Below are 24,327 nucleotides of genomic sequence, written 5' to 3'. Positions count from 1 at the left end.
CCTCAAACGCAGTCAACAAAATGGCCACAAGACGGCGACAAAGACAACATTGGTGAAGAGCAACATTCACGGTGCTGCTTTTAATTCCTTATTTTCTTCTTCTCCTTTGTCTGTTTCATCATATTTGTCTTTCGTTTTAATTTTTAAGGAAAACAAAAGCTTTTAATATTGTTAGACTTCTTTAAACTTGGTTATTGTATCGTTGAAATTGTATTTGTATCAATCCGTCTGGTGTGCCCGTCTTGGCCACATTGAGGCAGTAGTGTAACACAGTCACACGGAGCCTAGTTCTACTACTTCTTCTACTCCCACCGAAAGCTAAAATAATGTATTTTTACAGATAAAATTTTATATTTTCGCAGTCGTACTTCTTCTACTCCCACTGCAAGAAAAAATAATATATTTTGAGAGCGAAAATAATATATTTTCACTTGCTGTCTATCACTGTGACGAGCAATGCTATCTGTTACCACGCCAATCGTGTTTGGAATTATGTGTTGGCATTCAGCTAACCGACGTTTTCACCTTTGTTTGAATACATGAAGTGAAAGTATTTTAATGTACTCAGTTTTAAACGTTGCCAATCACAAAAAAAAAATCTATGAATGCCACCACGTGGTGGATAAATATGAACCTGCCCCACGTTTCACCAACCGGGCGTCACGTGCACTGCAGCAGCCCGTCACGTGATGCTCAGCCCGCACGATCGGCGTGCTCGTCAAATCCTCCTGTCAGAGTACGCGCACGCAGACGCAGGTGTCGGTGCGGGGTAAGCATTGCGCATGTTCAGTGGTGCCAGGGGTGGCCCGGCCGGCACAGGCAGGGGCGGGGCTGCGGGCGTTTTGCGTCTCTTTCTCCCACCTGACGTCAAGTGCACGGGCACGAGCTCAATCCGCCAGGAGGACGAACCAGCGACGTCTTGTCCTGTCGCCGTCGAGGGTACCACGAGATGCAGTCTGTCACCGTTGCGATGGTTGTCAACATGAATGCGAGATTCCGTCCTGTGAGTAACTCTTCCTCGTCTTCTTCCTTCCGTCCGTCCGTCATGCACTGCGTTTCTCCTTCAGAACCCCTCGTTCGTCCCCACTTGCCCCCCCAACATTGACGCAGCAGCTTTCTGTGTGCCAATCACACAACTTTTTGGGTGCCTGCTTGACGAAAGTTTTCGTATTGTCACCTTCATGTTTGCACTTGGTCTCATCTTCAACTATTTGCATGACCTCTACATGCTCATGCACACATTCATTTACGCACTGCAGCCCCCGTCCCCTCACATTTCTTGACTCCTATACACAAACATTGTTGTTTATGTGCACAAGTCCTGCGTTTGTTTGTTTATTTAATCATTAACAAATTCCTCCCTCTTTTCTAGGTGCTGCCTAAGGGTGCACAAGCGGAGGGAGGCAATGTCCCAATCCGGGAAGGTCGTCCATCTGTATGTGGAAGTCCGATCTGCTTCCGATCCTAATGTAGGGGGGAAGACATTTGGAGAACACAAACATAGTTATCCTCGGGACCTTCTATCCCAGCTCGCCAACCAGCCCCTAGTCCTAAAAAATCTCCGCCAATCTCCAGTTTCTCCTAGGGTTTTCAAACGCTGGAGCCTACCATGTGACATGAAGACCTCCAGCAAGGCCAGTTTGAACAACAAAGACGGGATTGATGCCAAGCGGTCTGTGGTCTCCTTCAGTTATGTCCAGAAGTCCAATGTGAAGACTTTAAGCAGTTCAGGGAACAGTCAAGAAAGATACACCCCGGTTCACAAAAGACTTTGTGACCCTTTTTGGTATGAGTCTTCATGCAGCCCTAAACTGAGATTTCAACCTTCAGGGTCCCGACCCGCTTTGGACCCCGTTGACAGGGCTGCAAGTCGAAAGGCTTGGGAGCACTTTGCATCCCCGTTATTAAGTCTCAAAGTGGCACATAGACCGGAGCATCGGACCCATCACCCAACCCGTTGTCAGTCCTGGTCCGGTTCTCCTGTCCTGCACCACAACAAAAATCGTGGGTCATGTGGGTGGCCTTCGGTGTCAAACCAGCAGTCCTCGCAGTCCCAAAGTCCCCTTTTTCACTCTCAAAGGCCTGCGGAAATGGGAGAAGACCTCAGGGGAGTCTTAAACCAGCTGAGTGAAATTTCTAAACGTTCATCCGCCCCGTGGATTGATCCTAAAGAATCCAGACCCTCGTCTCCACATCCAACTCACAAGATGAACATTCCCGTCCACATGGCAGCTGAAAACCAGGGTGGGCGACCTCACCACCAATCCAACCAGCTTCTGAGCTGGACTCCTGACTCATCTTCCCCTCCTCCACGGGTCCACCGCCCCTCTCACCCTCCTACCGAGCTTGGCTCCCCCATCAGGGACCCTGGAGTGTCTCTGGGTAGCCACCGACCACCTGATAGTCTCACCCTCCATCGATGTCAGACACCCCAGTACATCGGCGCCAACCGGAGGGGCTCGGGATGCAGAGAGAGAGGAGATCACTCATGGTTGACCTCCAAACCCTTAGTCAGTCAGATGATTCAAGAGGCACCGGATAAAGGGCAGAGTAGCAGTCCCTACCTACTCCCGGACAGCGACCAGGCTTGCGATGGGTCTGGAAAGCATGGATCTCTCAGCCCAACAACGCAACAGAAGCGGGCTGAGCGAAAAAGGAGAGAGCGCCTCCTTCTGGGCCCTGTGATCCTAGACTCCCCAGACACAGACTGTGACTTCCCTTTGGAGGCCATGGGAGGATCCTCACCGGGCTCCAGCGGAGTTACGGGCAGTTTAGGGGAGCAAGATTGCTTGTCTCCTGAGTCCCTTCAGTCCGGCCACCAGGGAAACGAGACCGGATCCTCGACCTCTGGAATACAGGTGGGCCTTGGACCATCTTTCGCCAAGTTTAGATCATCTGAGATGTTTTTTCGTTGTCATTTGGACTTTTGCAGACGGACAGTGCAGCTCCTTTCTTCTCGCTACATTGTCAGAAGATTGCTCGGGCCAAGTGGGAGTTTCTCTTTGGACCTGGAGAGGGCGCCGGCAGAAAAGGTGACACCCACAAAGGTGAATATGAAAATTTGTGGTGGCTAACTAGCAAAAAAAGTTAACTAGTTGGTTAGCTGAGTGACTACAATGTGATATCCTTAAATTAATCTCTTTCTTCTTTTCCATGTAGACTTTCTTGAAGCTTCCACAGCACCCCCTAGTGGACACTCCAGCGAATCTCCCACCCCGACTCCTCCCTCCTCCCTTCCGCTGGTTGCCGCCAATCAACATGTTCGACACGTGGAAGTGGAATTAGTGACCCCGCCCCCCGCCGCCGCCCATGTCGGGTGGTCCCCCGAAACGGGCGTCATCCGCCGTACCCTCAAGTACTCCGAAACCGACCTGGACGCTGTCCCACTGCGCTGCTACCGAGAGACGGACATGGATGAGGTGCTGATGGGTGGAAAGGTGGACAAAGACTCTGCGTTTGGGAGTAGTAAAAGTGTCCACGGGGAGGGTCCTCAGGGGTCAGGTCTAAGTCCTACCGATTTGGCTGTAGGGTCTTATGAAGAGGGGGGTCGACAAAGAGAGCAGGTGGAGGAAGAGGAAGAAGTGGTGAGCTGGGCAAGTGTGAGGATGCAAGGGGATGACAGGAAACAACAAGAAGCGGCGCGGGAACTGGAACAAGGCTTCCCGTGCATGAAGAGGTCCATTTTTCATTTGCATTATTTACATTGACAGTCTTTTCAAATGAATACGGATTGCAACTTTTTGAGACCCGATTAATAAGGAATAGAATGTGACTGCCTTTACAGCAGTTACTGTATTTTGTTTTTCTACTTCCATCACTTTTCTGCTGTGAAATATACATCTCTCCACTGCGAGAGTAAGAAAGGCTAGTGCAGCTGATGATTACATTCATCCGATGTGAACAAAATTAAGAATATTGTCGGATTTGAGGAATAATGCCACCTGCCATTTTGTGTGCAGGGCGTCGGAGTGTTTCCTGGACGCCCATCGGTCGGCTCTCAAGTCGCCCGTCCGACTTCAGCATCCACCCCGGGCCACCGAGGACGCCTTCAGCTGCCACTTTGAAAGCATCTTGGAGTCGGCGAGAGCAAAAGGGACATCCTATCACAGCCTGGACGCCCGAGACCCCGCGCCTGATTCGGACGCCACCCGGGCGCCATCCAGCGAGAGGCTAAGCGGCGCCTCGGCGGACACACCGTCATTTGGATCAAGGTCAACGGATAAGCTTTTGTGTACTCTATTATTAAAAAAAAATCAAGGAATCAATCAAAGGAATATTTGGGTGTCGTCAGCAGGTGTTGCGACAACAGGACGGCGCGACACCCGGACGGCTCCCGCCAGGCGTACGCGGCGCAACGACTAAGCAGGAAGTGAGTCCTTGCGCCGCCGCTGCATCCTGAAGCGTCATCTTCTTCTTCTTCATCTTCTTGTCTTGTTTTTGCGTGGCCAAACGATGACTTCAGCCGCCTGCTAGCCGACGAGTCCCTCCGAGTCTTTGACTTCTCGCATCTACCCTTGGATCAAGCGCTCAGGTTTGTGTGGAATTTTGGTGCTCAACTTTGACAATACTCGTGTGTGTTTGTGTGTGTGTGTGTGTGTGTATGAGAGCGTTGTATGGCTATATTTGTGAGGTCCACTATGCTTTTATACCATACGTAGTGAGGACATTTTTGACAAGTTTTTCATTCTAAAGGCTTCTATAGGGTCTATATATGCATCTCTCAAAGCTGCTCACCCGCAGAAAAACTGATCCTGTGACTGTAAAATATCCTTAAGAGTTTTGCAAGCTGCTTATAAATTAAATGTTTTATTATTCTTATTTTCAGAGAGGTCCTCACAACTGCATGAAAGATAATTTTTTTGTGTGTATTTTCATTTCACTTGGATACACACACACTTTTCACTCTTATATGTTTATGTTTCAGTGAAACTGTAGAAAAAAGGTTGAATTGACTTTTTCAACAAACATAATGTTCTGAAATAGAACTCGTTATGCGAACACAACAGTGTGTGTTTCTATATTCAAGTCACACAATGCTTAACAAACCCAAAAATGTAAATAGTTCTTTTTATGATTATTCACATAATTGACTTTCATTTGATGGTTAAGATCGCCTTTTTTGATTCATAATACAGTTTGTGTGAGGTCCCCATTGTTCAGGTGTACCTGGTAAGGAACGTGTGTGAATTATTGAAATACATTTAAATATATTGGAATTTAGTCCCCATTATGAATGTAAAATCGGTCAAAACGCGACTTCATAAAGTCTGATATTTAAAAGTGTGTATAAGCTGACAAAGCCACTGTGTGCTTCCATGATTATTTTTTTGGTCACCGTAAATGATAAAAACGTGTAAATGTATGTGTACCCGTACAGGGTGTTCCTGATGCAGGTGGTGATGTCGGGTCAGAGTCAAGAGCGAGAGAGGCTGCTGTGGCATTTCTCCCGCCGCTATTGGCTGTGCAACCCGACCGGTTTTACCTCGGCGGGTGAGAACACGCGATGGCGTCCACGTGGATAAAAAGTCAAAATATGAACTGTGAAAAATAACACGTCGGCAATAAAATGTTACATTTCTTTTCAGATGCCGTCCACACGCTAACACGAGCGCTAATGGCCCTTAGCACGGACCTGCACGGCCCGGTGAGTTTTACAACCCTCAATCACAATTGCTGTGGACTCTGAAATCTGGATGTCATTTTGTCAGAATGTTGGCGCCAAGATGTCTTGCGTACAATTTGTCCACAACTTGGACGGACTCAACGACGGACGAGCCTTCCCCAAACACCTGCTCAAAGTAAGTCTTCATTTCCTATTCCCCATTAGCATAATTCATTTTTCTTTTTACCGCTAGCTGTCCTCATTAGCTTTATTTTCATTGTGTCCATGAGTGTAAACATCCCAACTGTTACCGCGGCTTCCTTCCTGTGTACAGTCCCCAAGCGTTGTTAATCTCATCCCCCCCCTGTGGTTGCCACAGTACTGTGTGGATGCTAGCGAGACCCCCCCTCCCTTTTACGGTCCTTTCAACTCGATCGCCATGGAAACGAGGCGGTGGGCGGCTGATGTATCCGGGTTCCTGTTTTTAACGAGCTCATTAGATGCGGTTTGTTTATCGTTCCCTGTTAATGATGAGCTAGCGTCTGCTAACTATTAGCATCTCCTTAACACGAGTCGTCCATACATAAACCACGTGACCATAGTTGCGGCCTTTGTTTCCATGGAAACGTACGTCATCCAAGGCTGCTCTCGGTCGCTTACATTGCTGCGCTCTTCTTCTACGCTGGGCTTTTCCAAAATGGCCGCCGTTTCTGCGACTGGTACATGATGGAAGAACCTTACGAACAACGTTCTGCTAAGAACGCAGCCTACTGATTTGGATACAGCGACAAGCGTCTGCTTGATGAGTGTTCACAAACAGGAAGTAGAAAAAAAACTGATTTGCAAACCTAGTCTTCATGCAGGCGTTGCCCCCTAGTGGCCATCATGACACATGTCTCTTTCTGACACTTAGTCTCTTTTCGCTCTCACACACGTGCACAGACGCTGACTCTCTTTCTCACACACTTTCTCTTACACGCACTCGCTGACGCACACTCTCTCTTTCACACTCACACACACACACACACACACACCAACACACACTGTGTGTATCCAAGTGAAATGAAAATATACACTAAAAAATCATTTTGAGTGAATTTGTGAGGACCTCTCTGAAACTTTAACATGTGCATATATAGACCCTCTGTAAGCCTTTAGAATGAAGAACTTGCCAAAAGGTCTCACTTGTCAAAAATGTCCTCACTATGTATGGTATAAAATGTTAGTGGTCCTCACAAGTCTAGTGATACAAACACACACAAGCAGTGAGAGTCCAACAGGAAGTGGATGGAAAGTTGACGGCGAACATTTGCACCTTTTCGCCCACATGAGCTGCTCATCATTGCCTGGATGTGCGAAGACCAAACAGAACGGGAGGGAGGGGGTGGGGCTTGAGGGAGGGAGGGAGGGAGGATTCAGGGGGGGGGGGGTAGAACGGGGGCGGTATGAGCGATGAAGTGAGAGAGAACGAACGAGAGAGCGAGGAAGACATTCTGCCGGTGACATTCGACGGCTTCTCGCCTTCTGGTCGCCGTGGCAACACAAGAGGAAAGAAAGAGGGGGCGATGTAGGGGACGGGGATGGCGAGAGAAATGCCTGCTGGGGAAAAAAAACTGAGAAACGACCACCCCGAGAGCAACAGGAAGCTTCTTTTTCTTTTTGGTCTCCTCCCCGTCGGCTCGCGAGGAAAGTGACGCTCTTCGGAATCCCGCGTCTGAGCGTCGACGCCCCATAGCACCCGCCCCCCCGTTTCCACCACCCCCGTTCGCACACACCCCTTGGAAGAAGTTGTGCGGCGGCCATGGACGTGGATGCGTCAGGTGCGAGCGCGCCGGGCCAGTGATTTCCAGCCACCCTCGTCATCTCCGGCGACTCCTCCTTCCCTTTTCGGCCCTCTGCTCGCCGTTTTGCAGCGACTTCTTTAGCCAGACCATGATCGGCGTGAACAGCCTGCACTCGGCGGGACGCCTGCGCTCGCGCTCGCTCTGCACGGTGCGCTACGGCCGCGATTTCCGCATGATGGACCCCTTTCGCTACCCCAGGACGCCTCGTTCGCGATCCCTCAAACCGCTCGTCTTTCCCGACCTGCTGGGAAAAGCTCAGGACGGCCAGAACCACCCGCAGGCCCGCAAGAGGAGGAAGGTACGCCGAAGCGTGTCGCTATGGCGACCGACACAGCATCATCCCCCCTCCCTACTCCCAGTTTCCTCTGCGAAGTTCACTCTGGGCTGACCGGTTGACCGCCTGTTTCACCACGTCCTCACCAGTGTGGCCCTAGCTGGTCGCTAACGGGTTGCTAACTGAAACACTTTGTGATATTTGAACTGCGCGTAATGTAAAAGTAGTTTTTTGAAGTAACCGCTTCAAACAACCATGCATATGTAGGAATACGGTTAGCCCTCACTACTTCGCGGTTCACTTTTTGGGTGACGTCAATCTACAGCCATGTACAAAGCCTTCTTAACGAATTTTTAACGTTTTTTTTCCTGAAAAAAAAAATCTGCAATGTACTGAAATTGCAATAAGTGAACCGCGAAGTAGTGAGGGATCACTGTATTACATAACTCGACTTTGCGGATTTTCATCTATCGCGGGTGGTCCTGGTCCCACTAGCCATAAAAAACAAGGGATTACTGTCATGAACAAACCCTAAAAAAAAAATCAGTCAAAGGGATCACCGTATTCCTACATATACACTGTCCCCGTTAACCCTGGTCCCCATTAACTATGAAAAACGAGGGATTACTGTAGTTGAGTGTATCTGCTGTGATGATCGGCGCAATTGACCTACTTCCACGCCTGGCTAATTCATGCGATCAATTTCCTGTTCTGATGACATCATCGCACGCTAGTTGGTGATTGGTCAAACACTAGCCGCTAGCTAATTTCTCGCACTACCAATCTAAGTATTGTTTGTTTGTTTGTGTTTTCTGCAGGCGCTTTATAACTCCATCAAAACACAGAAGCTGCAGTGGACCCTGTAAGACACACACATACACACACTACACGCTAGTCACTGGGGACTATTATAATTATTCACCTGATCCCTACCAACACCCCATAATCCCGACGAGGGATATTCACAAGACTTTTGAAGAACTATCAAGGTCCAGTCCAGTATCCAAAAACTGCTTCGATCTCGTGATTAGAGCGTAGAAAATTGTAAACGTTGACAACGCCGGGTAGCTCTACAGATGCTCGGAGATGGCAATTAGTTCAGCGGCTGGCTAGGCTTTGTTGCCAAGGTGACGGCACCATGACGACCTCTCTCTCTCTTTCCTCTCTCGCTCACTTTGCGCTCTCTCTCTCTCTCTCTCTCTCTCGCATCACCTGCATCCTCCCACTTCCTGTCCCGGAATAGCCGCGGGAGCAAAATACTTCATCTCCATGACGACGCTGTTTGATGACGTCGCACGGCCACCTGATGGGGCGTGTCGGGGTTGTGTGTATTTTGTGTATGTAGATGTGTGTCATTTAGCGAGGTGTAACCGTGGAAACACATCCCCCCCCACCCTGCCTAAGTAGGGGTGGAAGAAGCCGCTCGGGCCGTGCTGCAGTTGCTAGGCAACAGGCTGCACTGCTGATTGGCCTGGCTAAGCGCTTATGTGGCGCTCTTGTCTGTCTTCTATTTGGGAACGCGGGGCGCCACCTGCTGAGCTAACAAGTGTTGCTCGTGTGACGTCAAACAACGTCAGCCACGCCTTCTTCGTGATACACACATTCCTGTTTGAAGGTTTTCGTGATGGTCCTCACAGATATAGGCATACCAAAACACATACGTTCCAGTGTGAATGTTTTTGTGATGGTCCTCACAAAAGTAGCCGTACAAAAATACACACATTCCTATTTGAATGATTTTGTGATGGTCCTCACAGAAATAGCCATACACACACGCACTCAAGCATTTTCATTTCATTTGTACTTGTGACTTAGTCCAAATGTATTCATGTCTTTTTTTACTGTCGCCATAGCGATGAGGAGGAACTGAGGAAGTCTTTCTCTGAACTCGGGGACAGCCTATGCGATTCATCGAGATCGGCCAAGGGGAGTGGCGGCGGCGGTGGCAGCGAGGACGGAACGTTATCGACGGACGAGACGGTGCCCTGTAGGACGCCGCTGTACAAAAACGGCTTCCTGGTGCGCAAAGTGCACGCCGACTCGGATGGGAAGAGAAGTACGTCAAGTTTTTGAGTAACAACGGGGACGCGCATAAACAAAAACACACGCTCACTCGCAATTATTTTGCGGAAGCACCGAGAGGCAAACGAGGCTGGAAGACCTTCTACGCCATCTTGAAGGGGCTCATCCTCTACCTGCAGAAAGTGAGTCGCGCCTCCTTTCGTGTCGTACGGCGTACCAACGATCATGCTAACGTCCCGACGCCCAGGGCGAGTACCGCGCCGACAAACCGCTGACGGACGACGACCTGAAGAACGCCGTCTCCATCCATCACTCGCTCGCCATCAAAGCGGCTGATTACAGCAAACGCCCCAACGTCTTCTACCTTCGAACTGCAGACTGGAGGCTCTTCCTCTTCCAGGCGCCGTAAGTGTGTGAATCGCACTTTCACACACATCCGCAAGTACATGTTGAGTTTGGCCCAGATAGTTAAGCCCCGCCTCCCGAGGCCTGCCTCGGTCTTGAGGGAGTTTGTTGATTGGCTGCTTGTGTAAGACTTCCTGCATCCATAGCGACCATTGCACATTGTGTTTTTTTTCTTCTTCCTGATGAGCGCTCAATGTTTATAGTAAGTGGCCCATTTGCCGGTTGAAATGGTTCACGTGGACCTTTCCCATCTCAACCTCCGACATTGACGTTTCCTCGTCAAACGCGACAGAAACGCCGAGCAGATGCAGTCGTGGATCACCAGCATCAACACAGTGGCGGCCACGTTCTCGTCTCCGCCCTTCCCGCCGGCCGCCATCAGCTCCCAGAAGAAATTCAGCAGGCCGCTGTTGCCGGGCAACATGTCCAAACTATCCGAGGTGGGCCCGTCACACACAGCATTCATAGTTGTGACTAACGTTGTGTTTGTGTTCAACCGAAAAAAAATCCATGATGTCAGGTGACAGCCATTTTGTTGTTGTTGTTATGATATGAGTGACAAGTATATACAGGTAACATCCGACTAACGACCAGCTCGACTTACGACCACCCGTACTTAAGACCGCGACCTCCAGACCCGATATTTAACATTTTAATTCTACGCCTGGCACCGCAACACGCTAGCAGGTCGGCAACGTGTACGACAATTTTGGCCAGCCAGCCAGCCAGCATCTCACTCTCGCACAGCAATCGACCGCGTGATGGCACCAGTTTGAAGTCATTTAGCCTCCGAGTCTCTTTTCAACATTTTGAATGGATTTCGACTTACGACCATTTTGACTTACGACCGTTTGGTCGGTGTTCATTTACAGGAGGAGCAGATGCGTTCCCATGAGGCCCGTTTGCGGGCCGTATCTTCAGAGCTGGCCGAGCTGCTTTCTTGCCCGCCTCAAAACAAACTCAAAGGCAGACAGCTAGACCAGTACCAACAGAGGGACCAGTATCTGCATTTCGAGGTCCGTAAACATCTCCATAATATTTGAAACATGAGCCATAAATGATGGTTATTTATTTTTCTGATTTACGTAGAAAACACGCTATGAAACGTACGTGGCCCAGTTACGGGCCAAGATGGATGGAGGTGGCAGCGGCGGCGGCCCCAGCAGCGAGGCCGAACTGGAGGAGGATGAGAGCGCTCTGGAGAGGGCGGAGTCAAGCCCCGCTTTGCACGACGGAAGCCAGGCTAGCGGAACCCGAACGGGCGGCAAAGCTCGGCAGGAAGTCCAGCGGCACAGCTACAAGCAAGCCGTGAAGAAGTGAGGAACGTGTCGAAGCCCGCCGCTGGGCTTTTTCTTTGCTTTCGGGCGTGCGGTAGATTCTCGCCCGCGACGCCATGATTCCTCAGGCTAGCCGCTGCGGATGGACGGGGACAATGGCGCCCGAAACTCCATGCAAAATGGCGCTCAGTCAGAATAGGAAAGTGCCCTGCTCGCTTTGCATACGCACCTTCTACTTTTCTCTTCACCTTTTCTTTTCACTCCTTTCTTCATCTTGCCTTCTTCTCTTCCCCGTCTTGTCCATCTGTTGTCCTTTGTGCCCACCGGTGGCACTCAAGGAGCTTTGCTTTCACTCACCAGACGGATCTGGAATGTTCTTTCAGCTTCTCCCACGCGCCACATTTGACTACACGACGCGTGTCGTCAAAGGCCGAGGCCACCCTTGAACGTTGAACGGAGGTCGGAGCAGCATTTCAAAGGTCTCACTCATCTCCCACACTAGCTGTTTATTGGTTGGCTCATTCAGCCCACCCCCCTTCATATACAGTTTAACACATGGGGGACATTTTGACTCTTCTTCACCTTCAATCAATTGCATTTATTTTAGTGTGTGTGTTTGTGTGCATTTTGGCCTTTCCGGTGTGTGTCTGTCTGTGTCATGTGTTCATTGGAGATGTGTGTGCGTGCGCACAAATAGACATGCTGTGTTTATTGGGAATTTATCATTCAATATTGAGCTCAAGGGACAGTTAAGCCCCACCCCCAAGTTAGCGACTGACTTGAGGTGGAGGCAGAGGCTAGTTACCATGGTAACCAAAGTGCCCACGTCCATCGAGTGATGGACACAGGCTTGCGCTTGGCGCATAGTGGTGGTCGCCCTGACAGCATTCCCCACCCCCTTCTTTCCATCGATAATAGAATGATTGTAAATAATAAAGCATGTTTATTCTTCTTGATTTGGGCTTTCGGATTAATTCAGGTCACTGTCCGTCTTCTCTTTCTTCTCTTTTGTGTACATTTTCATCTAGTTGAATAAAAACGTTTCTTTGTTCTTCATTGGAATGAGAAGTGTGTTGCATTCACTTGTGGGGAAAATCATACTTATATTTAGATGTTTTTATTTCATTTTTTGGGGGGGGGAAACGACATCGTATGTTTCTGATAAAATATTGACTACTTAATATTTTTTTCTTACCGAAAAAGTAATTGTCGCTGTAAAATTCGCATCCAAAATTGACAGATGTCACAAAAATGTGATTTATAAAAACTGGGAACGAAAATGTTTCACGTTGTTGCATCCGGAAAAGAACACAACGAACGCTCCTCACCCCCGCCCTTCCAATAGCACGCAGGTTGATGACGTCATGCAGAAAGTACCGTGTTGTGTCGTTGGCGGAGTTTGACGTGAGCACAACAGAAAGAAATAGCAAAAATAGTACACCAAATCGTGCGGCTCATGTAGGACGACTTGCGACGTGAGTTTTTCGTCGACATTTTCACCTGGAAACACACGCTTGTCGTTCGTCTGCCGAGCGTAGCGGTCGATGTTGACATTAGTATTAGCCACAAGCTAGCAAACAACATGAATTTATGCTAGCTTACTCCGAGTGTTACGCTCAGCTATGAGACGTTTTGTCGACCGATTCTTGTGGATAAATATTTCAATATGGGTGCGGAGGGAACGACAGAAACATAGTCACGATATCGCAAGGTAACGGATGTGAATAAGCGTGTTCGTCGTCACCGTTTACTTTCTGGTTCAGGTTGAGGCCGGCGCTAGCACGATGGAGAAGCCTCCCTTCCGACACAACAACCACAAGTGCGGCGACTGGGAGCTGAAGGAACGACTGGGCATGGGGGGCTTTGCCCATGTCTACCTCTACCAGCATCATGTGAGTTCCCCCGTTACGCGTCACGTTCATATACTACACGAGTATCCCCCTCCACCCTAAAAGCCTCTGTTGACATGTCTTGTCAATGCAGGTGAGCAGTGAGAAGCTAGCGGTGAAGATGTGCCGACTGGAGCTGACGCCCAGGAACAAGGACCGCTGGAGCCGAGAAATTCAGATCATGAAGAAGTTGGTATTTCTTGCACAAACTTGAATGGATGATTGGATTAGCCTTTATTAGTCTCGCAGTTGGAGTTATGAAAGGAAGAGAAAAGGAAAGGAAGAAGTAGAAAAACATAATACAGGAGCTGCTGTAAAGGGAGCCACTCGAAGTAAAACAAAAAAAACAACTGAAAAACATAACATGACCCATCGCAAAATACATAGACAGTCATTTGATCTTTAAGCACTTTCGGCACCCTCTTGGTTGTATGAAACAGTTCTAGATGAAAGGGGAGAGGATTAAAGCGTCCTTTTCACCATTGGATCAGAGACGTCATGGTGGAATGTGCACGTGCGCTATGAGCTAAATAACAATAATAATAATACATTTTTAATGTTGAAAGCAAACAGGAACTTGATTCCTAACTCACTTTTTTTCTCCTTCCTGAAAATGAATGAATATTTGTTTTTTTTTTAAAAGTGTTCAAAGTGCATTTTCGTATTTGTTCCCACTCAGGTTGAACCACATCAACGTGGTAACGGCGCGGGACGTCCCTGAAGAAATCAACTTGATCGCATTGAATGACTTGCCTTTGCTCGCCATGGAGTTCTGCTCGCATGGCGACCTGAGGAAGGTACTGTGGGCCACATGTTGCATCTCCCACCGACCGACCACCTTCCCTCACTCTAATGGCGTCTTTCTTCAGGTTCTGAGCAGACCGGAGAACTGCTGCGGCCTGAAGGAAAGTGACGTTCTGTCCTTGCTCAACGATGTGGGTACGTGGCATTTTTCGTGCGTTGACCCGTGTGAGCGCAAAATGCCTTGTGAGTAACCGGCGTGACCTTGCCCCAGGTTGCGGTATCCAATACCTTCACGAGAACAAGATCATCCACAGGGACCTGAAGCCAGAGAACATCGTGCTGCAAGAAGTCAACGGAAAGGTGACACGCTCCACTTTCACCTTTAGTCATCGGGCTTCTTCTATCTTTCACAAGAGATTGCCTCACATCTCCTATCCCATGTAAATCCGCTTCAATTCCAAGCCACGACAGTTCCACACACGCATCAGCGCTCTGCGCTGTGAAAACGCTGCCCATTACTAGCACAGAAAAAGCACAATCGCCCTAGAGCGGTCCAGCGATGACAGTCAAATGGCACCGACTTTCCTCCCAATCAAAAACGGTGCTGCCGAAAAGGCGCTACTGCTCTGCATAGTCTCCTCCCTGATGAATGTCATGGACAAAAATGCTAAAAAACAATCCGTATCCGTTCCGCGTGCCGCCATCTTGCCAATTAAATAACTATTTTCCATCCTGTTTTAGTTGGTGCACAAGATCATTGACCTGGGCTACGCTAAAGACTTGGACCAGGGCAGTCTGTGTACGTCCTTCGTGGGCACCCTTCAGTACCTGGTGAGAAACCCTTCTGACTCCATCTTCAGCTAGCTTGTCAGGCTGCTTGTCGTCAACTTGCGTCTGCGCAGGCTCCCGAATTGTTTGAAAACAAAGCATACACGGTGAGCGTGGACTACTGGAGCTTCGGGACCATGATCTTCGAATGCAGTTGCGGATTCCGACCATTCTTGCACAACCTGCAGCCCGTTCAATGGTACGTCCGCGATTATCGGAAACCGATCACGCTGGTTGACAACACGCGCGGGCCAAACCGGTGTTGTTGTGTTGCGGCGGCAGGGCCAGCAAGGTACGTAACAAAGGTCCAAAGGATATTATGGCGGTGGAGGAGGCCAACGGAGAAGTTCGATTTTCTTCGCATCTTCCGTACCCCAACAACCTGAGCAGGTGCGAGGTGTCAACCCGTCGTTTGGGTTTGCAAACGTCTTCTTTTCGTGGACCATTTTTTTGGTGGAGATGATGTAACCGAGGACGCGTCTCCTCGCAGGACGCTATTGGAGCCCATGGAGGCGCTACTGCAGCTCATGCTAAAGTGGGACCCCGTCCACAGAGGAGGCGGCGTCCATCCCGACAGCAGGAAGCCGCTCTGCTTCGATCTCCTCGATCAGATCCTGAGCATGAAGGTCCACCATCCATCACGCGAAAAGGGGTCTTTTTGAAAAAACGCCGCTGACCGTCGCCTCTCGCTCAGGTGGTGCACATTCTCAACATGACCACGGCCCAGGTGCACTCCTTCCAGCTGGCGCCCGACGAGTCGCTGCATGCCCTGCAGAAGCGAGTGGAGGCGGAGAGCGGCATCTCCGTAGTCCACCAGGAGCTGCTGCAGGAAACCGGAGTGTCCCTGGACCCCCGCAAGCCGGCGGCGCAGTGCGTCCTGGACGGCGTGGTACGTTCCCGCCTGTTGTCGCTACGTCGGTTTCCGGCACCGCCACGCCGCCGTCTCGACATCTCTCGTTTGTGCCACAGCGAGGCTGGGACGCTTACATCGTTTACTTGTTTGACAAGAGCGCCACAGAGTACTCGGGCCCGTTTAGCGCCAGGCAGCTGCCGGATAAAGTCAACACCATCGGTGAGTAGAGTAGTCATCTACTTGAGACGGCCACGCCCATTTTTTACCCCAAAAAAACATTTTCAGTCCAAGAAGCCCGGACGCCGCTGCCCCCGAGCGTTCTCAAGAAGGTTTGGGCGGAGGCGCTGAGCTACATCTGCGGCCTGAAGGACGACTACAGCCGCCTCTTCCAGGGCCAACGCGCCGCCATGTGAGTCGCTAGCGCTAGCGCTTCACCCCCGTCCGCCCCGGCGTCCTCACGCTACGTCCGTGTCTCCCCAGGCTCAGCCTCCTCCGCTACAACACCAACCTAACGCGCTGTAAAAACAGCATGTTTGGATTCTCGCAGCAGCTGAAAGCCAAGCTGGATTTCTTCCGCAGCAGCATCCAGTACGATTTGGAAAAATACAGCGACCAGATGCACTACGGCATCTGTGAGTGCCGCGCCGGGGGTCCGCGCGATTCTTCTCGTAAAACTCTGCCGGCCTCTCATGTGCTTTCCTCTCTGACATAGCTTCGGAGAAGATGCTGAAGGCCTGGCAGGAGAATGAGGAGAGAGCGGCTGCCTTTACACAGGTCGCAAATGATCGTTTTTGGGCTCTTTTGTGGCGACGTTGCGGTGCTGAAACGCATTTTCCGTGTCGTCCCGCAGGTAGCGGAAGTGAGCCACTTGGACGACGAGATCATGGCCCTTCACTCGGAAATCGTGGAGCTGCAGAGGAGTCCGTACGCCCGGCGTCAAGGAGACAAGATGGAGCAGCTGTGAGTGTGTTGCCTCACTCAAACATTTGTGCCCATCGCCCTTTCTTCCCCTCCCACATACACTTCCCCGTCGGGCTGCCATTTGAACGTTAACATAATCAGTGGTTTTTCAGAGAGGAACGAGCCATGGAGCTCTACAAACAGCTGAAGATGAAATGTAAAGGTCAGATATGTTCTGATGGCCATCGGCGACAATGACGGCGACGATGGTGACGCTGATTTTTTTTGACAGTTCCAGAGGCGGACCTGAGCATCGACAGTTCGGAGATGGTGAAGGCCATCATCCAGACGGTGCAGAACCAGGACAAAGTGCTCAAGGATCTCTACACGCACCTCAGGTTGACCAACGCTGACTTAACCGGCAAGACTTGTCCACAATTTTACACCCTCCCGTCTTCTTCTTTACCCCCCAGTAAGATACTGAGCAGCAAACAGAAAATCATCGAACTGTTCCCGCGGATCGAGAAGACGTTGGAGAGCATCAAGGAAGCAGACAACACGGTCATGCAGATGCAGGTCAAGCGCCAGCGCGAGTTCTGGCACCTCCTCAAGATCGCATGCGTAAGCCAGCCAACGCCAAAGGGGGGGGGGGGCACCGCCGCACCCCAACCCATTCCACGACTTCCCCTCGCAGGCCCAGAACTCGACACGCAACTCGCTGGCGACCGGACCCGAGTCCACCAACCTCCCTCAGGTGTCCCAGTGGGCCCAGACAGCGCCGCCCGCCAGTACTCCTCATCCACTCACTTCACTGCCCGGGCCCAATGACAGGTAGGTTTTTCATGCTTGGGTGCCGTTGGAGTGCTGGCCATGGCCTCTGGCAATGTGTTTTTTCTTTTCCAAAAGGGGGTAGCATTGTTCCAGTTTCAGCTGTTGTTCTAAGCGCGACATAAACCAATATGTATATATTGAATTGTATTTTGGACAGCCACCCTCATTTCAAGCTCATATAACTCCAGACCCATATAACTTCGGAATTAACTTTTTTTTCTGATGAATTAAGTTTCTAATGCTGAATTGAATGTTTATATAGCCCTAAAAGTCAATATTTGTTCTCTCTCCACAGTGACGCGGCCCCCCGCCTGCTGCAGGAGACCCAGAAGTACCTTAGTCAGCTGACCAGCCTCATGCAGGAAGCGGTGGACGAACAAGCTAAAAGCATGGTGGTAAGTCTCACCTTTGAGCGCCATGTCAATCCACCCATCCCCTTATTTTCTTTTGTTGTTGTTGAAATCGATTTTTTGTTGCTCAAGGATCAAGACTGGAGTTGGACCAAATACGAAACGTTAAGCAGCAAATTCAAGAAAAGAAATGCGTGAGATGCTTTCACCATGAAACACTAACGGCCATGATGAACTTTGACCCCAGGAGGTGCCGTTGATTTTTTTTTCCCCCCCCCCCTCATGATGTCATGCTGCTGTTTTTCTTTCTGCTGTGTTTTTGGGGAAGTGTGGGAGGGATGGCGTTGAGGATTTGCAGGCAGCTCATTGGTTGGTAAATAGGAAACAGGAAGTGGAGAAAAAAAGTGCACTTTGTAGCATGGGTTAATGAAGTTGATCAGCTGATCCATACTTCCACTGACTAACTGATGACTTTGTGGCGGGACCAAACCGATTTTGGCTCTGGGGCGAAACGCAGAGCATGTAAGAAATGCAAATAAGATGCTCATAACACATAGATTTTAATCGGGGAGGTTGAATAAAGATGAGTTGGCGCCATCTTTTTTTGGAGCTACGCCGCCGCTTCTTTGTGACTCCGTTCCACCGCCATCTTCTCCAGACGCTCCGTGTAGAAGCCGTTGAAGTCGAGCCTGTGAAAAACAGAAAAAATGGATTGTCGACAGCGTTATGGTTTGAATAATTGGGTTGTAACGTTATGCGGGTGCGACCTGTATATGATGTTAATCATGCTATGCTCGCAGTTGTTGGAACTGAAGATGCTGAGTTTATCCAAAAGGTCCAGTAGCAGAACGCTGAAACTGTTGTCAAAGTTGCCGATGGACGCCTCAAATCCCGCCCCCGATGCCGCCTCAGTCTCCTCCGACTGCATCCAAACACAAACAAGCTAGGACGCGCGCACACGGCTAACTCGTCCGTGGCATTTCCAGTCCGACCTTTGCAGCCTGGCTCCTTTTCCGATCGTGGGAGTCCGAGGGGAGGCGCTCCAGCCGGAGGGTCTGCGTGAAACGCTGCAATGCGCGACAAACAAGGCGGGATCAAGACGCGGCGGCAAAAGGACGGCGAGTCGCGGGCGTTTACCTGCATGCGTCCGGCGAACATGACGCAGACGGACATGAGCTTGGAGAAGATACGCAGCAGCTCGGGATTGGTCAGCATGCAGTCCTTCATGCAGTTGTCCAGGAAGCTGGTGTGGTGCCACAACACGTCGTCGATATTAGACGCCTAAAAAGGAAGATGGCGGTGAAAACGCCATCGCGGTCGGCGACTCCCTCCCGACGTGCGGCGCTCACCGTTTTCAGGTTGTTCTCCATCAAGTGCCATGTGGGCTCTATCACCTCAAACATCATGTAGTACTGAATGTTCTGCACAAAGTTCAACATGCGCTGACGCAGCGCAAACGCCGCCGCGAACCTGCGGCGATACGACGCGGTCTGGTGAAACGACGGGAAAGAAAGGAGCGGTCGCCGAAAGACAGCGTGGGGCGCCGCTCACCATTTGGCCGAGTGCGACCAGTGATGTTTGGCGTGTTTGTTGGTGATCCACACGTTACACAGCAGGCGCTCCACATGCTTGCAGTAGAACATGTGACGGAACAACATCTGGTACCTGGTCAAGGCCTTCCTGCGGAGGACACGAGTCGGTGAAAAGGAGGCCAAAATGGCGCCCGGGTAGGTAGCAGTCGGCGAGTGCTCTGCCGAGCCTTGCTTTTTTTTGGTCGCGGCTTGGAATTGAAGCAGATTTACAGTCTTTTTTTTTTGTCAATGGATGCTATAGCTTCATGTTCTCTTTTCAACATGTAGTTTGTAGCAGACGTGCACATTCCACCATGACATCCCTTCTCCAGTGGTGAAAAGGACTCTTACTTTAATCACTTTGCTGCTGTGGAATGTCAATTTTAGCAAAGGCTAATCCAATCCGAAAGAAGGCGAAGACGCAGACCTGTTGATGATAAGCGAGAGCGGCCACTTGACCACGTAGTCGAAGGAGAAGGCCTCCAGTCCGCTAAGGGCTGCATCGGCCTGCTCGGCGTTAGCGACGCTCTTCTCCTGCTTGGTTTCGATGGCCAGCACCCGCAGCAGCTGCGTGATCACGTCATGCGGCATCAAGTCGATCTGAGGAGAAGAACCGGGGCGTCAAAGCCGAACGGGATTCTCGCTTGACGTGACGGCAGGTTATGCCCCGCCCACCTTGAGGTCATCCTTGAAGGGGTCGGTGTTGGCCGTGCTCATGCGCAGCGCCAGTTCCAGGAGCGCCTCCAGACGCGGGGCCGCGATGTCGTCCACCGGCTTACGCAGCTCCTCCTCCGTCAGGTCCATGAAGTGCACGAAGAAGTCGCCTTTGTCCATCAGGAAATAATGTTTGATGGACCTAAACAAGACGTGAAGGTAGGCGTGCTCACTTTTCAAAATACAGTTAACTTAATGGGTTCCCACACATTGTGTAAGGTGAAAAGTGTGTATCCCAAAAATTAATTTCCCATAGGAAACCATTAAAATGAGAATAATCCATTCCCATGTCCCCATAAAACATTATTTTCTACTTTCGAATTTTCTAAGCCTTAAAACTACACAAACTCTACCTTTTTTATGTATAATAAATGTTCTATGGTATTATAATTAAAGAAATAAACTGTACAGTATAATAACGTAGTTTTATTTGCCTTTGTGATGGTCATTGATGGCTTGATGGACTGGAGTGGCCGGTTTCATCAGAATTAAACACTTGATTAGGAACGTAACCTGTGCGATCATTTTACCTTGTTCCTCATCAATTGTGTTCTGTTTAGCTGGGTTGATAGCTTTTTGCATCAAGTGTACAGATGGCTTGTGCGGGTTATTTGTGGAGCCTGATTGATGGGATATTTTAACCTTTCAGTCTACACTCTGCTTTATCAAAGTTGAAACGAGTCCAAATTTCACTGTTTTCTATCCATTTTCTCACTCTTTTTCTGGCGTCTGCCTGTTCTTGACCAATCGCGTGCTTTAACCGAAGACTGGGGGCGTGGAATAGAGAATAAAAACAAGTCGGCTGCCATTTTCACCTGAGACGGGCCACCAGTTCTTTCTCCTCCAACAGGAAGTGCAGGAGAACCTTGCTGGCGTAGTTGAAAGCTTTCTCGATCTGTTCCACGTAGGCTCGCTCCTTCAGCGTGTAAACCACTTCCTTGGCATCGGGGCAAGTGACGTCGCGGCCACACTCGCGCACCACGTTCAGGTACTTTCCTGTCACACGCGCAGTATTTAGCGTCCGTAAAACCGGGAGACGAGTGAGGGCGAGGGTCACCTGTACTGAGGATCTTGTCGGCCATCTTCTGCAGGAAGGACGGAATGCGGTGCTGGACAACGGTGTACCTCTGGTCCCAGTATTTGTCATTGTAGTCCTCTTGGATCTTCTCCTTCTGCAGTTCGTGTTCCTCCACCATGAACTCGCTGTTCTCGTTTTCCGGAAACATTCCAAAACGGGAATAAGGTAGGCCAAAATGTGTACACTTGATGTCAGGGTTGAGGTCTGGGTTCTAGCAACCCACCTGTAGGGATCGCGGATGATGCCCCGGAAGATCCATTTCTCCAGGATTTCAAAATAGGGCACGCTGGCAGCTGTGGTGAGGTACAGGCACACTTCCTGCGCTTGGGCGTCGCCGGTGAAGTTGAAGGTGCGGTCGTGAAGGAGACTGAGCGTAGCTCCGCCCATACACTCGCCTTTGTCCACCGATGAGGCTGACAAAGTGGACGCAAGTGAGTCGGGAGCAAACTGGACACTAAGAGCAAAGATGCTGGCTCTACCGATGGAGGCTAAGATGTCCATGGTCCTCATGGTGGGCTGCAGGTAGAACCACAGCTTCTGCAGCGACAGCAGGCCCCGCCCGTGTACGTGTTCCAGCTGAGTCACCAGGATCAGGTACTCTTTGACTAGCGTTCGCATGGCCGCCGTCAAGGCGTGGTTCACCTGCCCGTACTCGAACGACGACTTCTCCTCCACGAATCTGAGGGACCCCCCACCCCAAAAAAAACCTCATGGTCACTTTCCAGTCACAGGATAAGTTTTTCTGTGGGTGAGCAGCGGCAGCCACATGCGCCAGCATTCACTCAACCAGGAATAACTCAAAAAGATACTAAGCTATCTGGCTAATAGATAACTAATAGCTAGCTATTTATCTAGCTATCTAGCTAGCTAACTATTTGCTACCTATTAGCTAGCTATATAGTTATGTATTTGCTATCTATTAGCTATCTCTCTTGCTAGCTATCTACCTACTTAGCTATCTATTAGCTGTCTAGCTAGCTCCTTATCTAGCTATGTATTGTATATGTATTGTATTTTGTACAGCTGCCCCCATTTCAAGCTCAGATAACTGCAAACCCATATAATTAAGGAATTAACTCTTTTTTTCCTGGTGGAAGAAGAGAGTCAAAGATTTTTCACGCTGAATTGAATGTTTATGTAGTCCTAAAACTCAATATTCTGTGAGTCCTGCAATTTGAGTGAAAATGCCAAAAACCCTGGCACTGAAGTGAACATTTTTTTGCACATCATCTGGCAGAGTTAAATTGCTGACCGTGTGACAGTGGAGTAGTAGGACGCCACAGGAAGGATCCGATGGACCAGCTCCTTGACGGAGGCGTCAAGTGTGGCGTCCACGATGAAGGACCGGTTCTGGCGGCCCAGGACCGGCTGAGCCGCCACGCTGCGCCCGTCCACGCCCACCAGAACGAAGAGCAGATCCTCCAGAAGCATCTGCTCCTGTGCCGCCAACGCTAGCGTGCCTGCAACCGACCCCACGTGGAAGTTTGAGGAATTAAATAACATTTTGCTACAATAGGCCGGACGCACTCACCCACTGCCGGGTCGGCGGGCGGGGCGGGTCCGACGATGAAGTCCCCGAGGAGGGTGGGTCGCTCGTACACCCAGCCGGGAAAAACCGGGTTGAGCTGCGCCGGATTCTTTTTGTTGTGTTTGTCCCGTAGCATCTTCCGCGTCACCTCAGCCGACTGCGGATCAAAATCCACCAATCAGATGAGCGGAACGGATGCGACGGACGTTGTGAGCGGCTGTCGAGCACCAGGGGAGCGTTGGACGCCGCCGTGGCGTTCCCGAGCTTCTTCCGGAGCTCGTCCAACTCCTGCATGGACATCTTGGAGACGCTTGTCGCCGCGTTGAGGACGTTCTGCGCAGGAGCAAGCGTCGCCGTCGTCGCACAAGCTTCCGAACGATCTTTGGCGTTCTGATGAAGACGCTGCAGCGTCTACACAAAGGGTGAGTGGTCAAATCTTGACTCCAGTGGAGAGTGGTGATGTTAACTTCTAGCTCGCCATCTTTCGGCAAAGACTTACTTGTGAGTCCTCGCACAGGCGGGATAGCAGGTAGACCAGCGGGTCCAGGTGTCGGACATTTTTCGATTTTAGTTCCTCGTACTTCCTTAAGAAGTCCTCAGGGGTCTTGGAGAACTCTGCCAGCTTCACCTTTTAAGATGTCAAAGAACAATGTATATCCATGCCTGTTTTTTTTTTTTTTTTTATGGAGCACAGGCTAGTAGTACCTTGGCGCTGTGGGCTGAAACCGTAGTGGTGACATAGGGTGTCCGGTGCTTCTGCAGAAGGTCGATGTAACCTTCCGCTCCGTCACCTCCTCGCACATCCAAAACGCTCAGCAGCTCGTTGACATGATGGTGAATCCGGAATTCACTCATGGTGCTGCGAGGAGATGGGGATCGAAAATGCACGAATGGAGAGAACAATTTAGCTTTAATCCCCCAGTTGATCACAGGACCCTCTTAATGGTTACTGAACCCCTCCCATACAATCTCTTCATCAATCAACACTATGTAACCTAATTATAGTTGAGAAACACACATTGAGAGTGGTGTCACTCCATCAATATTAGCTGCCTTTTATCACCCAGTCACAGTACAGTATTGAGAATAATTATGTAATACCGTATGCATAAGATTTATATTAGCTTAGCAATGATTGTTGCAATGATATATATATATATATATATATATATATACTATTTTTTTAACACCCAAGAAGGCTCCATCCAACTCCATGAGTCTTTCCGGCCGTTGCAAACGTACCGCGTTGCAAGGCGAACGTCGTCGCGACTCCTCACAAAAATAAAAACTGGTGTGTGGAGAAGCTGCGTAGGAAAAATCTGTCACATCTGGACCCAAATGGAAGAAACATTCGGGAGATTTATTGACATATTTTAGGGAATTTTGGAAATTGTTTTTGCTTTAGTGGCGCCATTGGGCTTTTCTTCTTCTTCGCTTATTCATGACAAACGTGAACGACACTGCCCTCTAACGTTCATACAACAAATCGCAAGAACGCGATAGATAGAGTCGAATAAAACAAAGCCTTGCATATCATATAACATAAAATAAAATATTTAATTGCGAATCGCTTCAAATGCTGAAATGGTAGCAGTGATGGGTAAATAATGTCGAGGT

The 24,327-nt window shown here is 49.8% G+C and overlaps 3 protein-coding genes across 3 annotated transcripts; 2 read left to right on the top strand and 1 right to left on the bottom strand.

The window, feature by feature from the left end:
* Nucleotides 1-175: 175 nt before the first annotated feature.
* LOC148887528 (uncharacterized) lies at nucleotides 176-12,474 on the top strand. The gene is made up of 17 exons (XM_089014738.1): nucleotides 176-1,003; nucleotides 1,373-2,858; nucleotides 2,933-3,047; nucleotides 3,160-3,676; nucleotides 3,960-4,211; nucleotides 4,295-4,369; nucleotides 4,463-4,531; nucleotides 5,378-5,490; nucleotides 5,586-5,644; nucleotides 5,709-5,798; nucleotides 8,539-8,582; nucleotides 9,574-9,776; nucleotides 9,854-9,924; nucleotides 9,990-10,147; nucleotides 10,440-10,587; nucleotides 11,020-11,163; nucleotides 11,237-12,474. Exons 1-17 carry the CDS (start codon nucleotides 987-989, stop codon nucleotides 11,465-11,467), a joined length of 3,792 nt encoding a protein of 1,263 aa, XP_088870864.1. The 5' UTR covers nucleotides 176-986; the 3' UTR covers nucleotides 11,468-12,474.
* A 297-nt stretch (nucleotides 12,475-12,771) lies between these two features.
* Nucleotides 12,772-18,416, top strand: chuk (component of inhibitor of nuclear factor kappa B kinase complex). The gene is made up of 22 exons (XM_089015095.1): nucleotides 12,772-12,899; nucleotides 13,188-13,316; nucleotides 13,408-13,502; nucleotides 13,993-14,110; nucleotides 14,183-14,252; nucleotides 14,329-14,417; nucleotides 14,799-14,888; nucleotides 14,960-15,084; nucleotides 15,168-15,275; nucleotides 15,376-15,511; nucleotides 15,580-15,774; nucleotides 15,855-15,957; nucleotides 16,024-16,147; nucleotides 16,219-16,370; nucleotides 16,451-16,512; nucleotides 16,589-16,698; nucleotides 16,812-16,861; nucleotides 16,931-17,036; nucleotides 17,112-17,259; nucleotides 17,333-17,469; nucleotides 17,765-17,864; nucleotides 17,952-18,416. The coding sequence occupies exons 2-22, from the start codon at nucleotides 13,209-13,211 to the stop codon at nucleotides 18,015-18,017; spliced, it is 2,292 nt and encodes a 763-aa protein (XP_088871221.1). The 5' UTR covers nucleotides 12,772-12,899; nucleotides 13,188-13,208; the 3' UTR covers nucleotides 18,018-18,416.
* On the bottom strand, nucleotides 18,094-24,279 carry tubgcp2 (tubulin gamma complex component 2). The gene is made up of 18 exons (XM_089015094.1): nucleotides 23,953-24,279; nucleotides 23,416-23,569; nucleotides 23,210-23,338; nucleotides 22,939-23,121; nucleotides 22,714-22,867; nucleotides 22,435-22,642; nucleotides 21,662-21,861; nucleotides 21,406-21,595; nucleotides 21,162-21,307; nucleotides 20,920-21,100; nucleotides 20,066-20,246; nucleotides 19,818-19,990; nucleotides 19,371-19,499; nucleotides 19,169-19,289; nucleotides 18,957-19,100; nucleotides 18,812-18,886; nucleotides 18,587-18,741; nucleotides 18,094-18,508 (listed from the first exon to the last, which is right to left on the bottom strand). The coding sequence occupies exons 2-18, from the start codon at nucleotides 23,563-23,565 to the stop codon at nucleotides 18,430-18,432; spliced, it is 2,598 nt and encodes an 865-aa protein (XP_088871220.1). The 5' UTR covers nucleotides 23,566-23,569; nucleotides 23,953-24,279; the 3' UTR covers nucleotides 18,094-18,429.
* Nucleotides 24,280-24,327: the final 48 nt, after the last annotated feature.

Source organism: Hippocampus bargibanti, linkage group LG15 (genome assembly GCF_051943395.1).
Source record: "Hippocampus bargibanti isolate YZ-2025 linkage group LG15, ASM5194339v1, whole genome shotgun sequence".
Classification (NCBI taxonomy): Eukaryota; Metazoa; Chordata; class Actinopteri; order Syngnathiformes; family Syngnathidae; genus Hippocampus; species Hippocampus bargibanti.
The sequence above is the reverse complement of the archived record's forward strand: the minus strand, read 5'-3'. Positions and strand labels throughout refer to the sequence as shown.